The following is a 22159-nucleotide window of genomic DNA, read 5'->3' as shown; positions in this document are numbered from 1 at the left end:
GGGAAGCTGTGATTTCGTGTATAGGGCAAGGAGGAACAACATCTTGTAGGAGTGAGGAAGAGCCAGTTGTGAGTGTGGGGGAAGTTCGTGAGGCAGTAGGTAAAATGAAAGGGGGTAAGGCAGCCGGGATTGATGGGATAAAGATAGAAATGTTAAAAGCAGGTGGGGATATAGTTTTGGAGTGGTTGGTGCAATTATTTAATAAATGTATGGAAGAGGGTAAGGTACCTAAGGATTGGCAGAGAGCATGCATAGTTCCTTTGTATAAAGGCAAAGGGGATAAAAGAGAGTGCAAAAATTATAGGGGGATAAGTCTGTTGAGTATACCTTGTAAAGTGTATGGTAGAGTTATTATTGAAAGAATTAAGAGTAAGACGGAGAATAGGATAGCAGATGAACAAGGAGGCTTTAGGAAAGATAGGGGGTGTGTGGACCAGGTGTTTACAGTGAAACATATAAGTGAACAGTATTTAGATAAGGCTAAAGAGGTCTTTGTGGCATTTATGGATTTGGAAAAGGCGTATGACAGGGTGGATAGGGGGGCAATGTGGCAGATGTTGCAGGTGTATGGTGTAGGAGGTAAGTTACTGAAAGCAGTGAAGAGTTTTTATGAGGATAGTGAGGCTCAAGTTAGAGTATGTAGGAAAGAGGGAAATTATTTCCCAGTAAAAGTAGGCCTTAGACAAGGATGTGTGATGTCACCGTGGTTGTTTAATATATTTATAGATGGGGGTTGTAAGAGAAGTAAATGCGAGGGTCTTGGCAAGAGGCGTGGAGTTAAAAGATAAAGAATCACACATAAAGTGGGAGTTGTCACAGTTGCTCTTTGCTGATGACACTGTGCTCTTGGGAGATTCTGAAGAGAAGTTGCAGAGATTGGTGGATGAATTTGGTAGGGTGTGTAAAAGAAGAAAATTGAAAGTGAACACAGGAAAGAGTAAGGTTATGAGGATAACAAAAAGATTAGGTGATGAAAGATTGGATATCAGATTGGAGGGAGAGAGTATGGAGAAGGTGAATGTATTCAGATACAGTGGACCCCCTCATACCGTTGGCCTTACATAACGTTAAATCCGCATACCGATACGTTTTATCGCTAAGATTTTGCCTCGCATACCGCTAAAAAACCCGCTCAACGCTGCTCGTCCGAGACGCGTCTGATGTGCGGCCTTAGCCACCCTCACATGTTCCGCCGGTGGCATTGTTTACCAGCCAGCCTCCGCGGTAACATCCAAGCATACAATCGGAATATTTCGTATTATTACAGTGTTTTTGGTGATTTTATCTGCAAAATAAGTGACCATGGGCCCCAAGAAAGCTTCTAGTGCCAACCCTACAGGAATAAGGGTGAGAATTACTATAGAGATGAAGAAAGAGATCATTGATAAGTATGAAAGTGGAGTGCGTGTCTCCGAGCTGGCCAGGTTGTATAGTAAACCCCAGTCAACCACCGCTACTATTGTGGGCAACAAAAAGGCAATCAAGGAAGCTGTTCTTGCCAAAGGTTCAACTGTTTTTTCGAAACAGAGATCGCAAGTGATGGAAGGTGTTGAGAGACTCTTATTGGTGTGGATAAATGAAAAACAGATAGCAGGAGATAGCATCTCTCAAGTGATCATAAGTGAAAAGGCTAGGAAGTTGCATCAGGATTTAATTAAAAAAATGCCTGCAACTAGTGATGATGTGAGTGAATTTAAGGCCAGCAAAGGTTGGTTTGAGAGATTTAAGAAGCGTAGTGGCATACATAGTGTGATAAGGCATGGTGAGGCTGCCAGTTCGGACCACAAAGCAGCTGAAAAATATGTGCAGGAATTCAAGGAGTACATAGAAAGTGAAGGACTGAAACCTGAACAAGTGTTTAATTGTGATGAAACAGGCCTGTTTTGGAAGAAAATGCCAAGCAGGACCTACATTACTGAGGAGGAAAAGGCACTCCCAGGACATAAGCCTATGAAAGACAGGCTTACTCTGTTGATGTGTTCCAATGCTACTGGTGATTGCAAAGTGAAGCCTTTATTAGTGTATCACTCAGAAACTCCCAGAGCGTTCAGACAAAAGAATATCCTCAAGGCTAATTTGTGTGTGCTGTGGAGGGCAAACAGTAAGGCATGGGTCACTAGGGACTTTTTCTATGACTGGTTACACGATGCATTTGCCCCCAATGTGAAAGATTACCTAACTGAAAATAAATTAGACCTTAAGTGCCTCCTGGTGTTAGACAATCCCCCTGGTCATCCTACAGACGTGGCAGAGCGACTTTATGGAGACATGAAGTTCATTAAGGTGAAGTTTTTGCCTCCTAATACCACTCCTCTCCTACAGCCCATGGACCAGCAGGTTATTGCAAACTTCAAAAAACTGTACACAAAAGCTCTGTTTGAAAGGTGCTTCGTAGTGACCTCAGAAACTCAACTGACTCTAAGAGAGCTTTGGAGAGATCACTTTAATATCCTCAATTGTGTAAACCTTATAGGTAAGCCTTGGGAGGGAGTGACTAAGAGGACCTTGAACTCTGCTTGGAAGAAACTGTGGCCAGAATGTGTAGACAAAAGGGATTTTGAAGGATTTGAGGCTAACCCTGAGAGGAGTATGCCAGTTGAGGAATCAATTGTGGCATTGAGAAGTCCTTGGGGTTGGAGGTTAGTGGGGATGATGTGGAAGAGTTGGTGGAGGAGGACAATGAAGAACTAACCACTGATGAGCTGATAGATCAACTTCAACAGCAAGAGGCCAGACCTGAGGAAACTGGTTCGGAGGAGGGGAGAGAGAAATTGAAGAAGTTGTCTACTACAAAGATTAAGGAAATCTGTGCAATGTGGCTGAAAGTGCAAACCTTTATGGATGAAAATCACCCTCACACAGCTATTGCAAGCCGTGCTGGTGACTATTACACTGACAATGTTGTGAAACACTTTAGGGAAGTCATAAAGGAACGAGAGGTACAGGCCACTATGGACAGATATGTTGTGCGACAGAAGTCCAGTGACTCTGAAGCTGGTCCTAGTGGCATTAAAAGAAGGGAAGTAACCCCAGAAAAGGACTTGACACCTCAAGTCTTAATGGAAGGGGATTCCCCTTCTAAACATTAAGACTCTCCTCCTCCTCCCATCCCATCAATCATCACCAGATCTTCAATAAAGGTAAGTGTCATGTAATTGTGCATGCCTTTTTCAGTTTGTGTGTATTAAAATTAATATTTCATGTGGTAAAAATATTTTTTTTTCATACTTTGGGGTGTCTTGCATGGATTAATTTGATTTCCATTATTTCTTATGATCAGTTATGGAAGGAGAAAAGAGAATATGAATGTGTAAATTCAAGAATTATGTGGATTAAAGTCAAGGTTGGATGCGAGAAGTGGGTCATAATAAGCGTGTATGCACCTGGAGAAGAGAGGAATGCAGAGGAGAGAGAGAGATTTTGGGAGATGTTAAGTGAATGTATAGGAGCCTTTGAACCAAGTGAGAGAGTAATTGTGGTAGGGGACTTGAATGCTAAAGTAGGAGAAACTTTTAGAGAGGGTGTGGTAGGTAAGTTTGGGGTGCCAGGTGTAAATGATAATGGGAGCCCTTTGATTGAACTTTGTATAGAAAGGGGTTTAGTTATAGGTAATACATATTTTAAGAAAAAGAGGATAAATAAGTATACACGATATGATGTAGGGCGAAATGACAGTAGTTTGTTGGATTATGTATTGGTAGATAAAAGACTGTTGAGTAGACTTCAGGATGTACATGTTTATAGAGGGGCCACAGATATATCAGATCACTTTCTAGTTGTAGCTACACTGAGAGTAAAAGGTAGATGGGATACAAGGAGAATAGAAGCATCAGGGAAGAGAGAGGTGAAGGTTTATAAACTAAAAGAGGAGGCAGTTAGGGTAAGATATAAACAGCTATTGGAGGATAGATGGGCTAATGAGAGCATAGGCAATGGGGTCGAAGAGGTATGGGGTAGGTTTAAAAATGTAGTGTTAGAGTGTTCAGCAGAAGTTTGTGGTTACAGGAAAGTGGGTGCAGGAGGGAAGAGGAGCGATTGGTGGAATGATGATGTAAAGAGAGTAGTAAGGGAGAAAAAGTTAGCATATGAGAAGTTTTTACAAAGTAGAAGTGATGCAAGGAGGGAAGAGTATATGGAGAAAAAGAGAGAAGTTAAGAGAGTGGTGAAGCAATGTAAAAAGAGAGCAAATGAGAGAGTGGGTGAGATGTTATCAACAAATTTTGTTGAAAATAAGAAAAAGTTTTGGAGTGAGATTAACAAGTTAAGAAAGCCTAGAGAACAAATGGATTTGTCAGTTAAAAATAGGAGAGGAGAGTTATTAAATGGAGAGTTAGAGGTATTGGGAAGATGGAAGGAATATTTTGAGGAATTGTTAAATGTTGATGAAGATAGGGAAGCTGTGATTTCGTGTATAGGGCAAGGAGGAATAACATCTTGTAGGAGTGAGGAAGAGCCAGTTGTGAGTGTGGGGGAAGTTCGTGAGGCAGTAGGCAAAATGAAAGGGGGTAAGGCAGCCGGGATTGATGGGATAAAGATAGAAATGTTAAAAGCAGGTGGGGATATAGTTTTGGAGTGGTTGGTGCAATTATTTAATAAATGTATGGAAGAGGGTAAGGTACCTAGGGATTGGCAGAGAGCATGCATAGTTCCTTTGTATAAAGGCAAAGGGGATAAAAGAGAGTGCAAAAATTATAGGGGGATAAGTCTGTTGAGTGTACCTGGTAAAGTGTATGGTAGAGTTATAATTGAAAGAATTAAGAGTAAGACGGAGAATAGGATAGCAGATGAACAAGGAGGCTTTAGGAAAGGTAGGGGGTGTGTGGACCAGGTGTTTACAGTGAAACATATAAGTGAACAGTATTTAGATAAGGCTAAAGAGGTCTTTGTGGCATTTATGGATTTGGAAAAGGCATATGACAGGGTGGATAGGGGGGCAATGTGGCAGATGTTGCAAGTGTATGGTGTAGGAGGTAGGTTACTGAAAGCAGTGAAGAGTTTTTACGAGGATAGTGAGGCTCAAGTTAGAGTATGTAGGAAAGAAGGAAATTTTTTCCCAGTAAAGGTAGGCCTTAGACAAGGATGTGTGATGTCACCGTGGTTGTTTAATATATTTATAGATGGGGTTGTAAGAGAAGTAAATGCGAGGGTCTTGGCAAGAGGCGTGGAGTTAAAAGACAAAGAATCACACACAAAGTGGGAGTTGTCACAGCTGCTCTTTGCTGATGACACTGTGCTCTTGGGAGATTCTGAAGAGAAGTTGCAGAGATTGGTGGATGAATTTGGTAGGGTGTGCAAAAGAAGAAAATTAAAGGTGAATACAGGAAAGAGTAAGGTTATGAGGATAACAAAAAGATTAGGTGATGAAAGATTGAATATCAGATTGGAGGGAGAGAGTATGGAGGAGGTGAATGTATTCAGATATTTGGGAGTGGACGTGTCAGCGGATGGGTCTATGAAAGATGAGGTGAATCATAGAATTGATGAGGGAAAAAGAGTGAGTGGTGCACTTAGGAGTCTGTGGAGACAAAGAACTTTGTCCTTGGAGGCAAAGAGGGGAATGTATGAGAGTATAGTTTTACCAACGCTCTTATATGGGTGTGAAGCGTGGGTGATGAATGTTGCAGCGAGGAGAAGGCTGGAGGCAGTGGAGATGTCATGTCTGAGGGCAATGTGTGGTGTGAATATAATGCAGAGAATTCGTAGTTTGGAAGTTAGGAGGAGGTGCGGGATTACCAAAACTGTTGTCCAGAGGGCTGAGGAAGGGTTGTTGAGGTGGTTCGGACATGTAGAGAGAATGGAGCGAAACAGAATGACTTCAAGAGTGTATCAGTCTGTAGTGGAAGGAAGGCGGGGTAGGGGTCGGCCTAGGAAGGGTTGGAGGGAGGGGGTAAAGGAGGTTTTGTGTGCGAGGGGCTTGGACTTCCAGCAGGCATGCGTGAGCGTGTTTGATAGGAGTGAATGGAGACAAATGGTTTTTTAATACTTGACGTGCTGTTGGAGTGTGAGCAAAGTAACATTTATGAAGGGATTCAGGGAAACCGGCAGGCCGGACTTGAGTCCTGGAGATGGGAAGTACAGTGCCTGCACTCTGAAGGAGGGGTGTTAATGTTGCAGTTTAAAAACTGTAGTGTAAAGCACCCTTCTGGCAAGACAGTGATGGAGTGAATGATGGTGAAAGTTTTTCTTTTTCGGGCCACCCTGCCTTGGTGGGAATCGGCCAGTGTGATAATAATAATAGAATATTTTTTGACACCTGGAGACACTTCAGGATTTGGGGGTGTGACAGTGAAAGGGGTAAGATTTCCTTAAAATGGGACACAACATTGTCATTGTAGATGTTGCCAGCACAGCCTGCTACAGCTCTGTCAGGATGATGTTCATCCATAAATGCTTGCATCTTTGTCCACATTATACAAATGTCCTTAATCGTTGAAGAAGGCAACTTCCTCCATTTCTCTCCCTCTTCCTCTGAAGCAGATTTCTGAACTGTGGTCTGTTGTTGATGCAGATGAAGGTCTTGCAGCTCTATAGTGGTTAGCACTTCATCATGGTCCTCCACCAGCTCTTCCACATCCTCCAAACTCGCATCCAACCCCATGGAATTCCCCAATGCCACAATACTTTCCACAACTGGCATAGGCTCCTCAGGGTCAGCCCCAATCCCTTCAAATCCCTCTCTTGTATTTATTCTGACCACAGTTTTCTCCAAGCACTTCAAAGTCTTGGAAGTCGATTCCTCCCAAGCCTTACCTATACTGAAGTGATCTTTCCAGAACTCTGTTAGTGTCAATTCAGTGTCTGAGGTCACTTCAAAGCACTTTTGAAACACTGCTTTTGTGTACAGTTTTTTGAAATTTGAAATGACCTGCTGGTCCATGGGCTGGATCAGAGGCGTAGTATTAGGGGGCAAGAACTTCACTTTGATGAACAGAAACTCCTGCACCATTTGCTCTTCCAAGTCTGGAGGATGAGCAGGAGCATTGTCCATTACCAGGAGGCAATTGAGTTCCAATTAATTTTCCAGGAGGTATTTTTTCACACTGGGGCCAAACACACCATGGAACCAATCAAGGAAAATGTCCCTCGTGACCCATGCCATACTGTTTGCCCTCCACATCACACACAATTTACGCTTCATGACACTGTTTTTCTTGAACACTCTGGGATTTTCAGAGTGATACACCAGAAAAGGCATCACTCTGAAATCCCCACTAGCATTACTACAAAACATGAGAGTTAGCTTGTCTTTCAAAGGCTTGTGTCCTGGGAGTGCCTTTTCCTCCTGAGTAATGTAGGTCCTGTTTGGCATTTTCTTCCAAAACAGGCCTGTTTCGTCACAATTGAACACTTGTTGGGGTTTTAATTTTTAAGCCTCTTGTATCTTCTGCTTCTATCAACTTTTCTGTACTTGACTGAAGAAGCCTACTGTGTAGGCGAAACGTTTCATAATAAAGATACCTAACTGTTGCATATGTGTCTTACCTAACAACCTGTCGGTATTTTATACCATTTTAATGTTCAATCTGTCAGACACTGCAACACAAGGGTATCTTGGTACAGACCTGCAATCACTTCGACAACTTCCACTAGTGAGAGCGGCTGGATTTGAGAGGGACCTGACCTTTCAACATCTGAGTTCTTACCTCTCCTAGTGGCCTACGTCTCACCTCTTGGCGCTATAAAAAGCTCCATTCTGTCACTTCATCTCCATATTGTTTCATACTATGGAACAATGCTCTTCTCCAGACTGAGGGACTGACCACCTCAAAACTTTAAGGGTGATGGACTGATTACATCGTCTTCAAGTATCTTCTGCTTCTATCAACTTTTCTGTACTTGACTGAAGAAGCCTACTGTGTAGGCGAAACGTTTCATAATAAAGATACCTAACTGTTGCATATGTGTCTTACCTAACAACTTACTCCTTGAAGTCCTGAGCTGTTTTTTTTTTCTGTCAGAACTGGCAGCCTCACCACGCCTTATCACACTGTGTATGCCACTACGATTCTTAAATCTCTCAAACCGACTTTTGCTGGCCTTAAATCCACAAATATCAGCACTAGTTCCAGGCATTTTCTTTGAGATCATCATGCAACTGCCTTGCCTTTTCACATGTAAGTGACTGCATAACACTCTCCTGATAATTGTTTCTCGTTGATCCTCACCAACAACAAAGTCTCCACATCTTTAAGTATTTGCAATTTCTGTTTTGTAAGCATATTTGCAAGTTTTGCAATAACTTCCTTGATTGCCTTTTTCTTGGCCAAGAAAGTAACAATGATTGTATGGGGTTTGTTATACGACCTGGCCAGCTTGGAGACACGTACTCCACTTTCATATTTTGCGATGATCTCTTTCTTGAATTCTGCGGTGTTTCTCACCCTCTTTAGAAGCTTTCTTTGGGCCCATGGTGGCTTATTTAGCAGTTACAAGTACTAAAAACAATGGAATAATACAAAATGTATCGCATGAACGAGTGGGATCGTCCTCACTGGCTGGTAAACAATGGCACACAGGCTGTACATGGAGCATCCAGGCCGCTCAGGCCATGTGGACATGTTTGGGACGAATGACTTATACCGAGTTCAGTGTCATTCACCAAGCCAATATTTTGACGCAAAAACATTATTTATTCCGATGAAGTCTTAATCCGGGGGGTCCACTGTAGTTCAAAACATTTAAAAAATTAGCAATTAGTTTATCAATTAATGGGAATGGTCTTGTTTTGGGATGATAGTTTCCATTAAAGCTCCTATAATGGAGTGTCTTAGACAAACTTATAACTAGCTTAAGAATTATGTAGCCAAATCTATATTCAGAATTTTATGTTGACAGTCATTGGTGTAAATTAATGGGAGTCACAGATTATTTATTTTTATTTATTATCACACTGGCCGATTCCCACCAAGGCAGGGTGGCCCGAAAAAGAAAAACTTTCACCATCATTCACTCCATCACTGTCTTGCCAGAAGGGTGCTTTACACTACAGTTTTTAAACTGCAACATTAACACCCCTCCTTCAGAGTGCAGGCACTGTACTTCCCATCTCCAGGACTCGAGTCCGGCCTGCCGGTTTCCCTGAACCCCTTCATAAATGTTACTTTGCTCACACTCCAACAGCATGTCAAGTATTAAAAACCATTTGTCTCCATTCACTCCTATCAAACACGCTCACGCATGCCTGCTGGAAGTCCAAGCCCCTCGCACACAAACCCTCCTTTACCCCCTCTCTCCAACCTTTCCTAGGCCGACCCCTACCCCGCCTTCCTTCCACTACAGACTGATACACTCTTGAAGTCATTCTGTTTCGCTCCATTCTCTCTACATGTCCGAACCACCTCAACAACCCTTCCTCAGCCCTCTGGACAACAGTTTTGGTAATCCCGCACCTCCTCCTAACTTCCAAACTATGAATTCTCTGCATTATACTCACACCATATCAAGTGTATTTTGTTTTGGGTATGTGGAAGCTAAGGTAGTTTTCATGTGGTTAGCTACTGGTGGGGTGTGTTAGGGAGATAAGGTGTTATTTAATGGTGTTTTTGAAAATGGTGGTTGAGTCGGCACTTCTAGAGTTTTCAGATAGGGAGTTCTAGATTTTAGTCCTTTTATGTACATTGAATTTTTGTATAGATTTAGCCGGATGTGGGGAACATCATAGAGACGTTTATGTCTGGTATTATGCCTATGGGTCCTGTCACAACTATCAAGAAAGTGTTTTAGTTCAGGGTTAATGTTGGAATTTATGGTCCTGTAAATGTAGATTGCAGAATAGTAAGTGTGGATGTTCAGAGCAGTGAGTAAGTTTAGGTCTTTGAAGAGTGGGGAAGGGGTGTGTTGCCTAGCATTGGATTGTGTGATAATTCTTACTACGACTTTTTGTTGGGTTATTATTGGCTTTAGGTGGGTAATTGCTGTTGAACCCCAGGCACAGATGGCGTATATGAATAGTATGGTGTGAGTAGGGCTGATTTTGGTACAAAGTAACGTATCTTAGAGAGGATCCCAACTGTTTTGGATACTTTTTTTATGTGTTGGATATGGGTGCTGAAATTCAGGGTGCTGTCATGGTGTAGGCCCAGGAATTTGCCCTCGTTATGCTTAGCAATAGGGGCACTGTCGACCTTAATGTTTAATTGTGCATCATCTGCTCTGTTACCAAACAAAATATCGAAGGTTTTGTCAATGTTAAGTGTAAGCTTATTGGCAGTCATCCAGTATATTTTCAGGAGCTCTTCATTAACAATGGTGTTGAGTGAGGCAAGATTTGAGTTGGAGATGACTTAAGTCGTATCTATGGTGGGAAGATCATTGGTGTATAAGAGGAAGAGCAGGGGACCAAGGACTCTTTGCTGAGGCACACCAGTATCCAGTGGTCGTTATGATGAGTTGTGTCCTTAATGGAGACGTATTGATACCTGTTAGTAAGGTAGGATTTGAAATATGTAAGTACATGGCCTCTTATACCATAATGGTCAAGTTTGTGGAGTAGGATGCTGTGGTCTACTGTGTCAAAAACTTTCCTTAGGTCAATAAAGAGCCCTAATGGATACATTATCATGTATCTCTTGCCTGCATTCCAGGAAATATAAATCAAGGGACTTTAACCATTCCTAATAATTTAGGTGCCTTATCATACTTATGTGTGCCATGAAAGTGCTTTGTACACTCTCCAGGTCAGTAATTTTGCCTGCCTTAAAGGGAGAAGTTAGTGTACAGCAACATTCCAGCCTAAATAACCAAAAAAAGGCACAATACCGTGACTGGAACGATACACAAATAACCCGCACATAAAAGAGAGAAGCTTACAACGACTTTTCGGTCCGACTTGGACCGTTTACAAAGTCACACTAACTGTTAGTGTGACTTTGTAAATGGTCCAAGTCAGACCGAAACGTCGTCGTAAGCTTCTCTCTTTTATGTGCGGGTTATTTGTGCATATTCCAGCCTAGAGAGAACAAGTGATTTAACCCTTAAACTGTCCAAACGTAGATCTATGTTTTTTCAACATTTGAAAATATGTAAAAAACGTAGATCTACTTTTGGAGCACTACGCATGTGAACATAATCTGTTTGGACAGTTTAAGGGTTAAAGAGAATCATCATGGTCTTGGTGTATGTAGTTTTTGAAGGTTGTCATTAGCCATCCTATCATATTCCTAGCAGATGTGGTAGATACATTGTGGTCTTTGAAGGTGAGATCCTCTGACATTATCACTCCCAGGTCCTTCGCATAAACTTTTTCACTCTATTGTATGGTTAGAATTTGTTGTATAGCCTGATAGTTTTAATTTCCTCAAGTTTTCCAAATCTGAGTAGTTGAAATTTCTTTTCATTGAACTTTATATTGTTTTGAGTGGCCCATTTGAAGATTTGGCTGATATCTGCATGGAGTCTTGCAGTGCCTTCGATGGAGGTCACTGTCATGGCAATTTGGGTGTCATCCACAAAGGAAGACATAGAGCTATGGCTTTCATCTCTGTCTTTGTTAGATATGAGGAATAGAATGGGAGCAAGTACTGTGCCTTGTGGAACAGAACTTTTCACTGTTGCTGCCTCAGACTTTACTCTGTTTGCTATTACTCTTCATGATCTATTTGTCAGGAAGTTATAATCCATCTACCAGATTTCCTGTTATTCCTTTATCAAGCATTTTGTGTGCTATTACACCATGGTCACACTTGTCAAAAGCTTTTGCAAAATCTGTGTATACTACATCTGTATTTTGTTTATCCTCTATAGCATCCAGGACCTTGTCATAATGGTCCAGTAGCTGGGACAGGCAGGAGTGACCTGCTCTGAACCCGTGTTGCCCTGGGTGGTGTAACTAATGGGTATCTAGGTGGTTGGTGATCTTGCTTCTTAGAACCCTTTCAAGGATTTTCATGATATGGGATGTTAGTGCTATCGGTCTGTAGTTCTTTGCAATTACTTTACTGCCACCTTTGTAGAGTGGGGCTGCATCTGTTGTTTTTAGTGAGTGCTGGATGATCCCTGTGTCTATGCTACCTCTCCATAGAATGCTGAATGCACGTGACATGGGCTTCTTGCAGTTCTTGATGAACATGGAGTTCCATGAGTTTGGGCCTGAGGCAGAGTTCATTGGCATGTCATTTATAGCCTTTGCAAAGTCTTGTGGTGTTAGGATAATATCCAAGATTTTTGGGATGACTCTATTTTGGGTTTTGTTCATGTAGAATTAATTTGGATTGTTGACCCATAGTCTAGGTAACAGCTCACTGAACACTAAGCTGTATTGGGACTTTAGTATCTCACTCATTTCTTGATTGTCATCTGTGTACATTGTATGTCCCATCTTGCCTAAGCAGGGGCCCAATACTGGATGTTGTTATTTTCCTTAGATTTGGCTATAAGATAAGTACAGTAGCACCTCGGAATACGAACTTAATTCGTTCCAGAAGGCTGTTAGTGTTGATACTGAACGAATTTGTTCCCATAAGGAATAATGTAAATTAGATTAATTCGTTTCAAACCCCCTAAAAATACACTTAAACGAGCACTTACATAAATACACTTACATAATTGTTCGAGTTTTGAGCTGTTAGTGTCTTGAGGTACCACTACATTGGACCCCTGCCTTACAAACGCATCGCGTTACGTTAAATCTGCCATACAAACCATTTGAATGCAAAAATTTTGCCTCGCCTCATGATGAAAAGCTCGCCTTACATAATTCGTCTGGGATGCGTCCCACGTGTGGCCTCAGCGCCAGTGTTTACAAGCCAGCCAGTGCAGTCGCATCTATGCATACATTCGGTACATTTCACATTATCCCAGTATTTTTAGTGCTTGTAACTGCAAAATAAGTCACCATGGACCCCAAGAAAGCTTCTAGTGCCATCCCTGGGGTAAAAAGAGTGAGAATTAGTATGGAATTGAAAAAAGAGATTCAGGAAATGTGTGCAAAGTGGGTTGAACTGCAAACCTTTACGGATGAAAATTATCCTGACACGGCTACTGCAAGCCGTGTTGGCAACCTGCACAGTGACAATGTTATGGCCCATTTTAGGAAAGTCTTAAAGGAACGGGAGGTACACAGCTCTATGGACAGATTTGTTGTGTGACAGTGGTCCAGTGACTCTCAAGCTGGTCCTAGTGGCATTAAAAGAAGGGAATTAACCCCAGAAAAGGACTTGCTACTTCAAGTCCTAATGGAAGGAATTCCCCTTCTAAACAACAACTTCCACACTCTCCCCTCCTCCCATCCCATCAATCATCACCAGATCTTCAATAAAGGTAAGTGTCATGTATTCTATTCTTATTAGAGTAGTATTTGTGTATGTCTTCTTCAGTTTGTGTGTATTAAAATTAATATTTCATGTGGTAAAAAAAAATTGTTTTTTTTCATATTTTGGGGTGTCAGGAATGGATCAATTTGATTTCCATTATTTCTTGTGGGGAAAATTAATTCGGGTAATGAAAATTTCAGCTTACGATGAGCTCTCGGGAACAGATTAATATCGTAAGGCGGGGTCCACTGTATTTTGATTTGTTTTCAGTTTCCTTTATGGCATTTCGTTCTTCCTGCAATTCTTGTCTCCTGAAAGATTCCTTCAGCTTAAGTTCAATACAGTGGACCCCCGCTTAATGATCACCTCCCAATGCAACCAATTATGTAAGTGTATTTATGTAAGTGCGTTTGTACGTGTATGTTTGGGGGTCTGAAATGGACTAATCTACTTCACAATATTCCTTATGGGAACAAATTCGGTCAGTACTGGCACCTGAACATACTTCTGGAATGAAAAAATATCGTAAACTGGGGGTCCACTGTATTTGCAATTTCATTGACCAGTGCCTTCATATTTCAGATGTATTGGCCCCTCTCAGCAGCTCTGTGACTCTTCGCCTTCATCTGTATAGGGAACATTTTTCTCTTTCTTGTTTACTTCTTCTTTCTCTTAATGGAATGTGCCTCAAGCAGATCTCAAGTACCACAGTTTATTTTTTCTAGGCAAATGTTCAGATCAGTGTTGTTTAGGATATCTTCCCAGTTTGTTTCATTTAGGACATAGTTGACTTGTTCCCATTATATGTTTTTGTTGCTGATGTTGAATTTTGTGAAGACACCTTCATGACTGATCACATTTTGCTGGTCAGGAACCCTGTGCATATATGTCTGTACCTCTGTTTTGTGATCTGAGTGTATTGTCTTTGATACGGCGATATTACATATCAGATCATCATTGTTTATGAAGGTGAGGTCCAGTGTATTTTCTAGTATTGTAGGCTCTAATATTTGCTGGTTTAAGGTGAATTTGGTGCACAGATTTAATAGCTGTGTATGTGTGTACACACCTAGTTGAGGTTGCAGAGGTAGAGTCCTAGCTCCTGGCCCTGCTTGTGTGTGTGTGTGTGTGTGTGTGTGTGTGTGTGTGTGTGTGTGTGTGTGTGAGAATTTTCATCAGAGCTGCCTCCCGGGGTGATCTCTGCGATCATATTATTTGCTACACTCCTCCATTTTAGGTGTCTCAAGTTGAAATCTCCCAGTAGTATGATGTTTGGGGCAGGAGTTGGGAGATTTTCCAGACAGTGGTCAATTTTCAAAAGCTGCTCCTGGAACTGCTGGGAAGTTGCATCCAGAGTCTTGTATACCACCACAATGACAAAGTTTTGGTTTTCAGTCTTTACTGGCAAAACTTCAGCTACATCATTTGAGGTGTTTAGTAGTTCTGAGCAAATGAGCAACTCTGACGTACAAACCAACTCCCCCTTGTTGCCTGTTTAGTCTGTCACACCTGAATAGGTTATAACCCAGGATCTATATTTCATTGTGAAAATGATCCTTTACGTGGGTCTCTGTGAATGCTGCAAACATTGCATTTGACTCCACGAGCAGTCCCTTGATGTAAGGAATTTTGTTCTTTGTTGATGGCTTTAGACCCTGTATGTTTTCAGAGACAAATGTCATTATATTGATGGAATTTAGGGGGGGTTTTATTTGGTGTAAGGGAACATGACCCCCATTTCCACCCATGCCAGGGTTTTGAACCGTGGACACTCATTGTGTGAAGCAGGTGTGGTACCAACCCATCCACAGTAGAACAGATTAATATAAAAAGTTCTCAGGGGTAGCAGTTAATAATTAGTTTATGTATCAACAGGGCAAAGCTCTGTGCCACTATGTCATTCAACATCAGAAACAGTAGAGAGAAAGACAGTGTTAAAGGCAAAGAAAAGAACAAAGGTAAAGAAAAAGAGAATGAAAGGGAGGATATTGCAGAGCCTGGTAATAATGGACCTCAAGGTGTGGAAGTGGAAGAGGACGAAATTGAAACTGGAATTCAAATTGGCGATATATACGTGCCCCCTCCTCCACCATCAGCATGTTCCCTTGATAACACAGGTCCTAGACTCATCATTACTCACATTGAGAATGAGTTTTTCAAGAGTTATGCTGGCAGACAGGTAAGTAACAGAGTTCTTGGTTATGTTTTAATAGATTAATGAATTTAATAATTTTTCCAAGTCTCTTGGATTTTTTTTTGTTTCCTGATATGTACTGTGCTTAAATTTGTAGCTTGTATAAGGATACAGTACAGTACAGTCCAGGGATAATAATACAGTGGAACCTTGGTTGTCAAATGTCTTGCTTGTCAAACAATTTGGTTTTTAAACGAGAAATTCGAGAAAAGTATGTCCTGGTTTTTATACGTGCTCTGGTTGTCAACAGACAATGCTCCCAGGGTTGAAGAATTTAAAAAAAAAAAAAAATTTCTTGTGAATGATAGAGATTTTTTTTCTGAAGGTAATGAAACCAAATGTACAAAATTTGATGGAAAACTCGTGGAATTATGCTATCACAAAGTTAGCAATATCAGCGATATTTACGTATCTACGATTTTGCCCACTTTAAGCCCTACTTTGGGGCAAATTCCATAGTTCCAGTCAACCAAACTATTTCGCTGGAACTCCTTTTATTTATCAATTAATACAAAAAAAGTGTGAATGATCACACAATCCAATGTTAGACAATTTCCACGCCCCACTTTTCAAAGACCTAAACCTACTCACTATACGAAACACTCACTCGTGCTACTGTGCAACCTACATTAACAGAACAGTCAATTCTTGAGAGTTGCAATAGGACCGATAGACACTAAGCACCCCAATGGAAATACAATGGAACCTCTACTTGTGAGCGCATCCACGTGCTCGTTTTTTCAAATACGAGCAGTTGATGGGTTGATTTTTTGCTTCCATACGTGAGCAAAATTTCCATGAGCGAGCAGACCTCAAGGGAGGTTCCTTGACGTTGGTAATGGGCTCTTGATCTAAGGAATTATCTCATTTGTTTGTTGGACTATCTTATTGAAACTTGGGCAGTGTATGATGGAAAGATGCTTCTTAACGTACGTACATCAAAAATGAAAAAAATTGGAGCATAAATTAATGAAGTTCACTTCTCAGCAATTAGCCGTCTCTTAGCAGTAATTTTGTATGGTTTTATGGTTGTATTCTCGTTTTTTTGGTATCATTTGATAGAATGGAAGATATATTACAAAAATTGATATGATTTTGATTGCTTTCACGAGGAAAAGTACATTGAAATTGAGCTCAACGAGGGAGAAATGCCCATTTGCTTGACCGTCCTTTCCAATATGCAATTGTGAATGGGTTGACATTATTTATACAATTATTGCAATAAGGCATAACAGTAAATCTTATATTTTTTGTGTGAATAAAAATTACAAATTATTTATATTGTAATAATAATAATAGTAATAATAATAATAATAATAATTATAATATGTATAATAATACATATAATTAGTATAATAATATAATGCAATGATAATATAATGCATATAATAATGATATATAATAATAATACATATACAGTGGACCCTCGAATTTAGTAATGCCATTTCTGTATGCAAAACTATTTTTATTATCTATAAAATGTATTTTCTGTTAATATTTTTGGGTGTCTGGAATGGTTTAATTGGATTTACAGTATTTCCTATGGGAAATACAGGTCCGCCATCACAAATCTGGCAATCAGTTATTCGGTTCCTTCAGTTATGCAGCGCTAATTGTGGCCCGGTGGCCTGGTGGCTAAAGCTCCCGCTTCACACACGGAGGGCCCGGGTTCGATTCCCGGCGGGTGGAAACATTTTGACACGTTTCCTTACGCCTGTTGTCCTGTTCACCTAGCAGCAAATAGGTACCTCGGTGTTAGTCGACTGGTGTGGGTCGCATCCTGGGGGACAAGATTAAGGACCCCAATGGAAATAAGTTAGACAGTCCTCGATGACGCACTGACTTTCTTGGGTTATCCTGGGTGGCTAACCCTCCGGGGTTAAAAATCCGAACGAAATCTTATCTTATCTTAGGATAATTTCAAATTTCCAGAGTCACCACACCAACCTGCTGGTACTGTTTGGTGGTGCGACTTGCTGCATAAGTCATTCCAATTTCTTTTTCTCCATTTATTGTTTTAACCTCAATTTAACCTTAATTCTCAATACAGGCAGCACACTCCACCAATATTCAAAACACTCAACCTACTCACCATACAAAACATCCATACTTATTATTGCACCTATTACATACATAGAACACTTAACTCTGATATTAACCCTCCCCTCAAACATCTTGCCAACCTCAACAGAACACATGACCATAATACAAGGCACAGATCACTCTTTGATGTTCCTTGTGTCCATCTCACGCTATGCAAAAAGTCAATGCACATAAAAGGCCCTAAAATCTGGAATTCATTACCTGTAAATATAAAAGAAACACTACCTGTTTATAAATTCAAGTCTCTTCTCAAAGTTCACTTACTCACTCAAAACCAAATAAATAGTGAATAACTGAACCTTATAAATTGTATATCTTAAATGTTTCTCACAATTATATCACACAAATGTTAAACCAAACTTTGTTATTTTTTTAAATACACTACCTAACAGAATACTCCATTCTACTGAATGAACAGCAATGCATGCAACCATAGGACCTGTCTTTGTAATACTCATTTGTATTTTATAGTTATCTGTTTACAATAATGTCTTATCACTGATTTCATCATTGCTTAGTTAATCTTAAGTTAATTGTAAGCCAGCCCGTAATGCTATGCATATAAGTGGCTTTGGCATGCTGCTCTTACCTGTATTTTTTTGTACATCTGTATGTATGCTAAATTTCTAAATAAATAAATAAATAAAAAAAATCTTAATGGCTTCAAAAGGCTGTCACTAGATGGCAGTGTTTACCACAACAAAGAGGGAGTGGTTGTGGCCACCTCCACCTGTTACACAATGACATATTTTATTCATTCTAGAGTATATATCAGGTTTCTATGTTATTTATATTGTTTATTATTTCATATTAGATGAACTGTGATAAATAAGCTGTAGAGTTGATGATAGCAAAATATTCAATGAGTATTTTGTCCTGTCTCCAAACACTCATCGGCCGCCGCCGCCACATATACAGTGAACCCCCGGATAACGATATTATTTCAATCCAGAAGTCTGTTTGGGTGCCGTTATAGACCGAATTTGTTCCTGAAGTTTACCTGGAGTTTACCTGGAGAGAGTTCCAGGGGTCAATGCCCCCGCGGCCCGGTCTGTGACCAGGCCTCCTGGTGGATCAGAGCCTGATCAACCAGGCTGTTACTGCTGGCTGCACGCAAACCAACGTACGAGCCATAGCCCGGCTGATCAGGAACCGACTTTAGGTGCTTGTCCAGTGCCTGCTTGAAGACTGCCAGGGGTCTGTTGGTAATCCTCCTTATGTATGCTGGGAGGCAGTTGAACAGTCTCGGGCCCCTGACACTTATTGTATGGTCACTTAACGTGCTAGTGACACCCCTGCTTTTCATTGGGGGGATGCTGCATCGTCTGCCAAGTCTTTTGCTTTCGTAGTGAGTGATTTTCGTGTGCAAGTTCGGTACTAGTCCCTCTAGGATTTTCCAGGTGTATATAATCCCATAAGAGATATTGTGAATTAGATTACTCCGTTTCAGACCCCCAAAAATACACCTACAAAAGCACTTACAAAAATTTATTATTTTATTTTATTATCACACTGGCCGATTCCCACCAAGGCAGGGTGGCCCGAAAAAGAAAAACTTTCACCATCATTCACTCCATCACTGTCTTGCCAGAAGGGTGCTTTACACTACAGTTTTTAAACTGCAACATTAACACCCCTCCTTCAGAGTGCAGGCACTGTACTTCCCATCTCCAGGACTCAAGTCCGGCCTGCCGGTTTCCCTGAACCCCTTCATAAATGTTACTTTGCTCACACTCCAACAGCACGTCAAGTATTAAAAACCATTTGTCTCCATTCACTCCTATCAAACATGCTTACGCATGCCTGCTGGAAGTCCAAGCCCCTCGCACACAAAACCTCCTTTACCCCCTCCCTCCAACCTTTCCTAGGCCGACCCCTACCCCGCCTTCCTTCCACTACAGACTGATACACTCTTGAAGTTATTCTGTTTCGCTCCATTCTCTCCACATGTCCGAACCACCTCAACAACCCTTCCTCAGCCCTCTGGACAACAGTTTTGGTAATCCCGCACCTCATCCTAACTTCCAAACTACGAATTCTCTGCATTATATTCACACCACACATTGCTCTCAGACATGACATCTCCACTTCCTCCAGCCTTCTCCTCACTGCAACATTCATCACCCATGCTTCACACCCATATAAGAGCGTTGGTAAAACTATACTCTCATACATTCCCCTCTTTGCCTCCAAGGACAAAGTTCTTTGTCTCCACAGACTCCTAAGTGCACCACTCACCCTTTTCCCCTCATCAATTCTATGATTCACCTCATCTTTCATAGACCCATCCGCTGACACGTTCACTCCCAAATATCTGAATACATTCACCTCCTCCATACTCTCTCCCTCCAATCTGATATCCAATCTTTCATCACCTAATCTTTTTGTTATCCTCATAACCTTACTCTTTCCTGTATTCACTTTCAATTTTCTTCTTTTGCACACCCTACCAAATTCATCCACCAATCTCTGCAACTTCTCTTCAGAATCTCCCAAGAGCACAGTGTCATCAGCGAAGAGCAACTGTGACAACTCCCACTTTATGTGTGATTCTTTATCTTTTAACTCCACGCCTCTTGCCAAGACCCTCACATTTACTTCTCTTACAACCCCATCTATAAATATATTAAACAACCACGGTGACATCACACATCCTTGTCTAAGGCCTACTTTTACTGGGAAATAATTTCCCTCTTTCCTACATACTCTAACTTGAGCCTCACTATCCTCGTAAAAACTCTTCACTGCTTTCAGTAACCTACCTCCTACACCATACACCTGCAACATCTGCCACATTGCCCCCCCTATCCACCCTGTCATACGCCTTTTCCAAATCCATAAATGCCACAAAGACCTCTTTAGCCTTATCTGAATACTGTTCACTTATATGTTTCACTGTAAACACCTGGTCCACACACCCCCTACCTTTCCTAAAGCCTCCTTGTTCATCTGCTAGCCTATTCTCCGTCTTACTCTTAATTCTTTCAATAATAACTCTACCATACACTTTACCAGGTATACTCAACAGACTTATCCCCCTATAGTTTTTGCACTCTCTTTTGTCTCCTTTGCCTTTATACAAAGGAACTATGCATTCTCTCTGCCAATCCCTAGGTACCTTACCCTCTTCCACACATTTATTAAATAATTGCACCAACCACTCCAAAACTATATCCCCACCTGCTTTTAACATTTCTATCTTTATCCCATCAATCCCGGCTGCCTTACCCCCTTTCATTTTACCTACTGCCTCACGAACTTCCCCCACACTCACAACTGGCTCTTCCTCACTCCTACAAGATGTTATTCCTCCTTGCCCTATACACGAAATCACAGCTTCCCTATCTTCATCAACATTTAACAATTCCTCAAAATATTCCCTCCATCTTCCCAATACCTCTAACTCTCCATTTAATAACTCTCCTCTCCTATTTTTAACTGACAAATCCATTTGTTCTCTAGGCTTTCTTAACTTGTTAATCTCACTCCAAAACTTTTTCTTATTTTCAACAAAATTTGTTGATAACATTTCACCCACTCTCTCATTTGCTCTCTTTTTACATTGCTTCACCACTCTCTTAACCTCTCTTACAAAAATACACTTACATAATTGGTCGAGTTGGGAGCTGATCGTTATGCGGGGGTCCATTGTATAATGATATATTTTACTCATTCTAGAGTATATATCAGGTTTCTGTGTTATTTATATTGTTCATGTCATATTAGATAAACTGTGATAGATAAATAAGCCATATAGATGATATTAACGAAATTATTCAAAAAGTATTTTGTCGGGTCTCCAGACAAACTGTCGTCCACCGCCGACACCGCCCATACCACTACATAAATTACATACTTTATTCATTTTAGAGTATATATCAGGTTTCTGTTATTTATATTGTTTATTATGTCATATTAGATGAAGTGAGATAGATAAATAAGCTGTAAAGTTAATATTAGCAAAATTATTAAAGTACAGAATTCCACTGGAATGGATTAATTGCATTTCAGTTAATTTAAATGAGAAAAATTGACTGCAAATGAGCAAATCCAGTTGCAAGCAAGGTCATGGAATGGATTGAACTCGCAAGTAGAGGTTCCACTGTAAGTCGCTTTGTCTGACTTTTTTGGGTGTCCTAGGTTCTCTGCACATATGCTGCTATGTGTGATATGTGTAATTGTATTTGTGTATACCTGAATAAACTCTCTTAACACTCGACACAAAACTCTCTGACATTCCCCATGTCAGGCTAAATCTTTTCAGAAACTCAATTTACATAAAAAGACCCAAAATCTGGAACTCTCTACAAGAAATCTCCAGAGCCACTGACTCAGCTGGCATTTTTAAAACTACAGTTAGAAAACATCTTATCTCCTTAACCTATCCCAGCCCATCATAAATATTTATGTAAAAACTATACATGCATTTGCTCAATATCCTGGACATAGGTAAAACATTATAATCAATATATACTTACCCTCTCCAGGTAAACTCTGAATACTATTTGTAATCCTCTCAAATGTTAATCATTCCACTGTGTAATACCTTAGTGTAATAATCAAAACTGTGATTCTTCTCTACAAACTTATTAAAGCCTATAGCATGAACTAA

At 40.6% G+C, this 22159-nt stretch overlaps 1 protein-coding gene across 1 annotated transcript in view; it reads left to right on the top strand.

Moving 5' to 3' along the window:
- The window catches only part of LOC128702520 (structural maintenance of chromosomes protein 4-like), a gene marked incomplete at its 3' end in the record, with an annotated part of 80645 nt that overhangs the window by 36227 nt on the left and 22259 nt on the right, over positions 1-22159 (top strand). The window contains exon 2 of the mRNA XM_070080956.1: positions 15126-15429. Coding sequence (XP_069937057.1) covers positions 15145-15429 — 285 coding nt within the window. The remainder of the gene's footprint in view (positions 1-15125; positions 15430-22159) is intronic.

Source organism: Cherax quadricarinatus, unplaced genomic scaffold, assembly GCF_038502225.1.
Source record: "Cherax quadricarinatus isolate ZL_2023a unplaced genomic scaffold, ASM3850222v1 Contig1339, whole genome shotgun sequence".
Taxonomy (NCBI): domain Eukaryota; kingdom Metazoa; phylum Arthropoda; class Malacostraca; order Decapoda; family Parastacidae; genus Cherax; species Cherax quadricarinatus.
The sequence above is the reverse complement of the archived record's forward strand: the minus strand, read 5'-3'. Positions and strand labels throughout refer to the sequence as shown.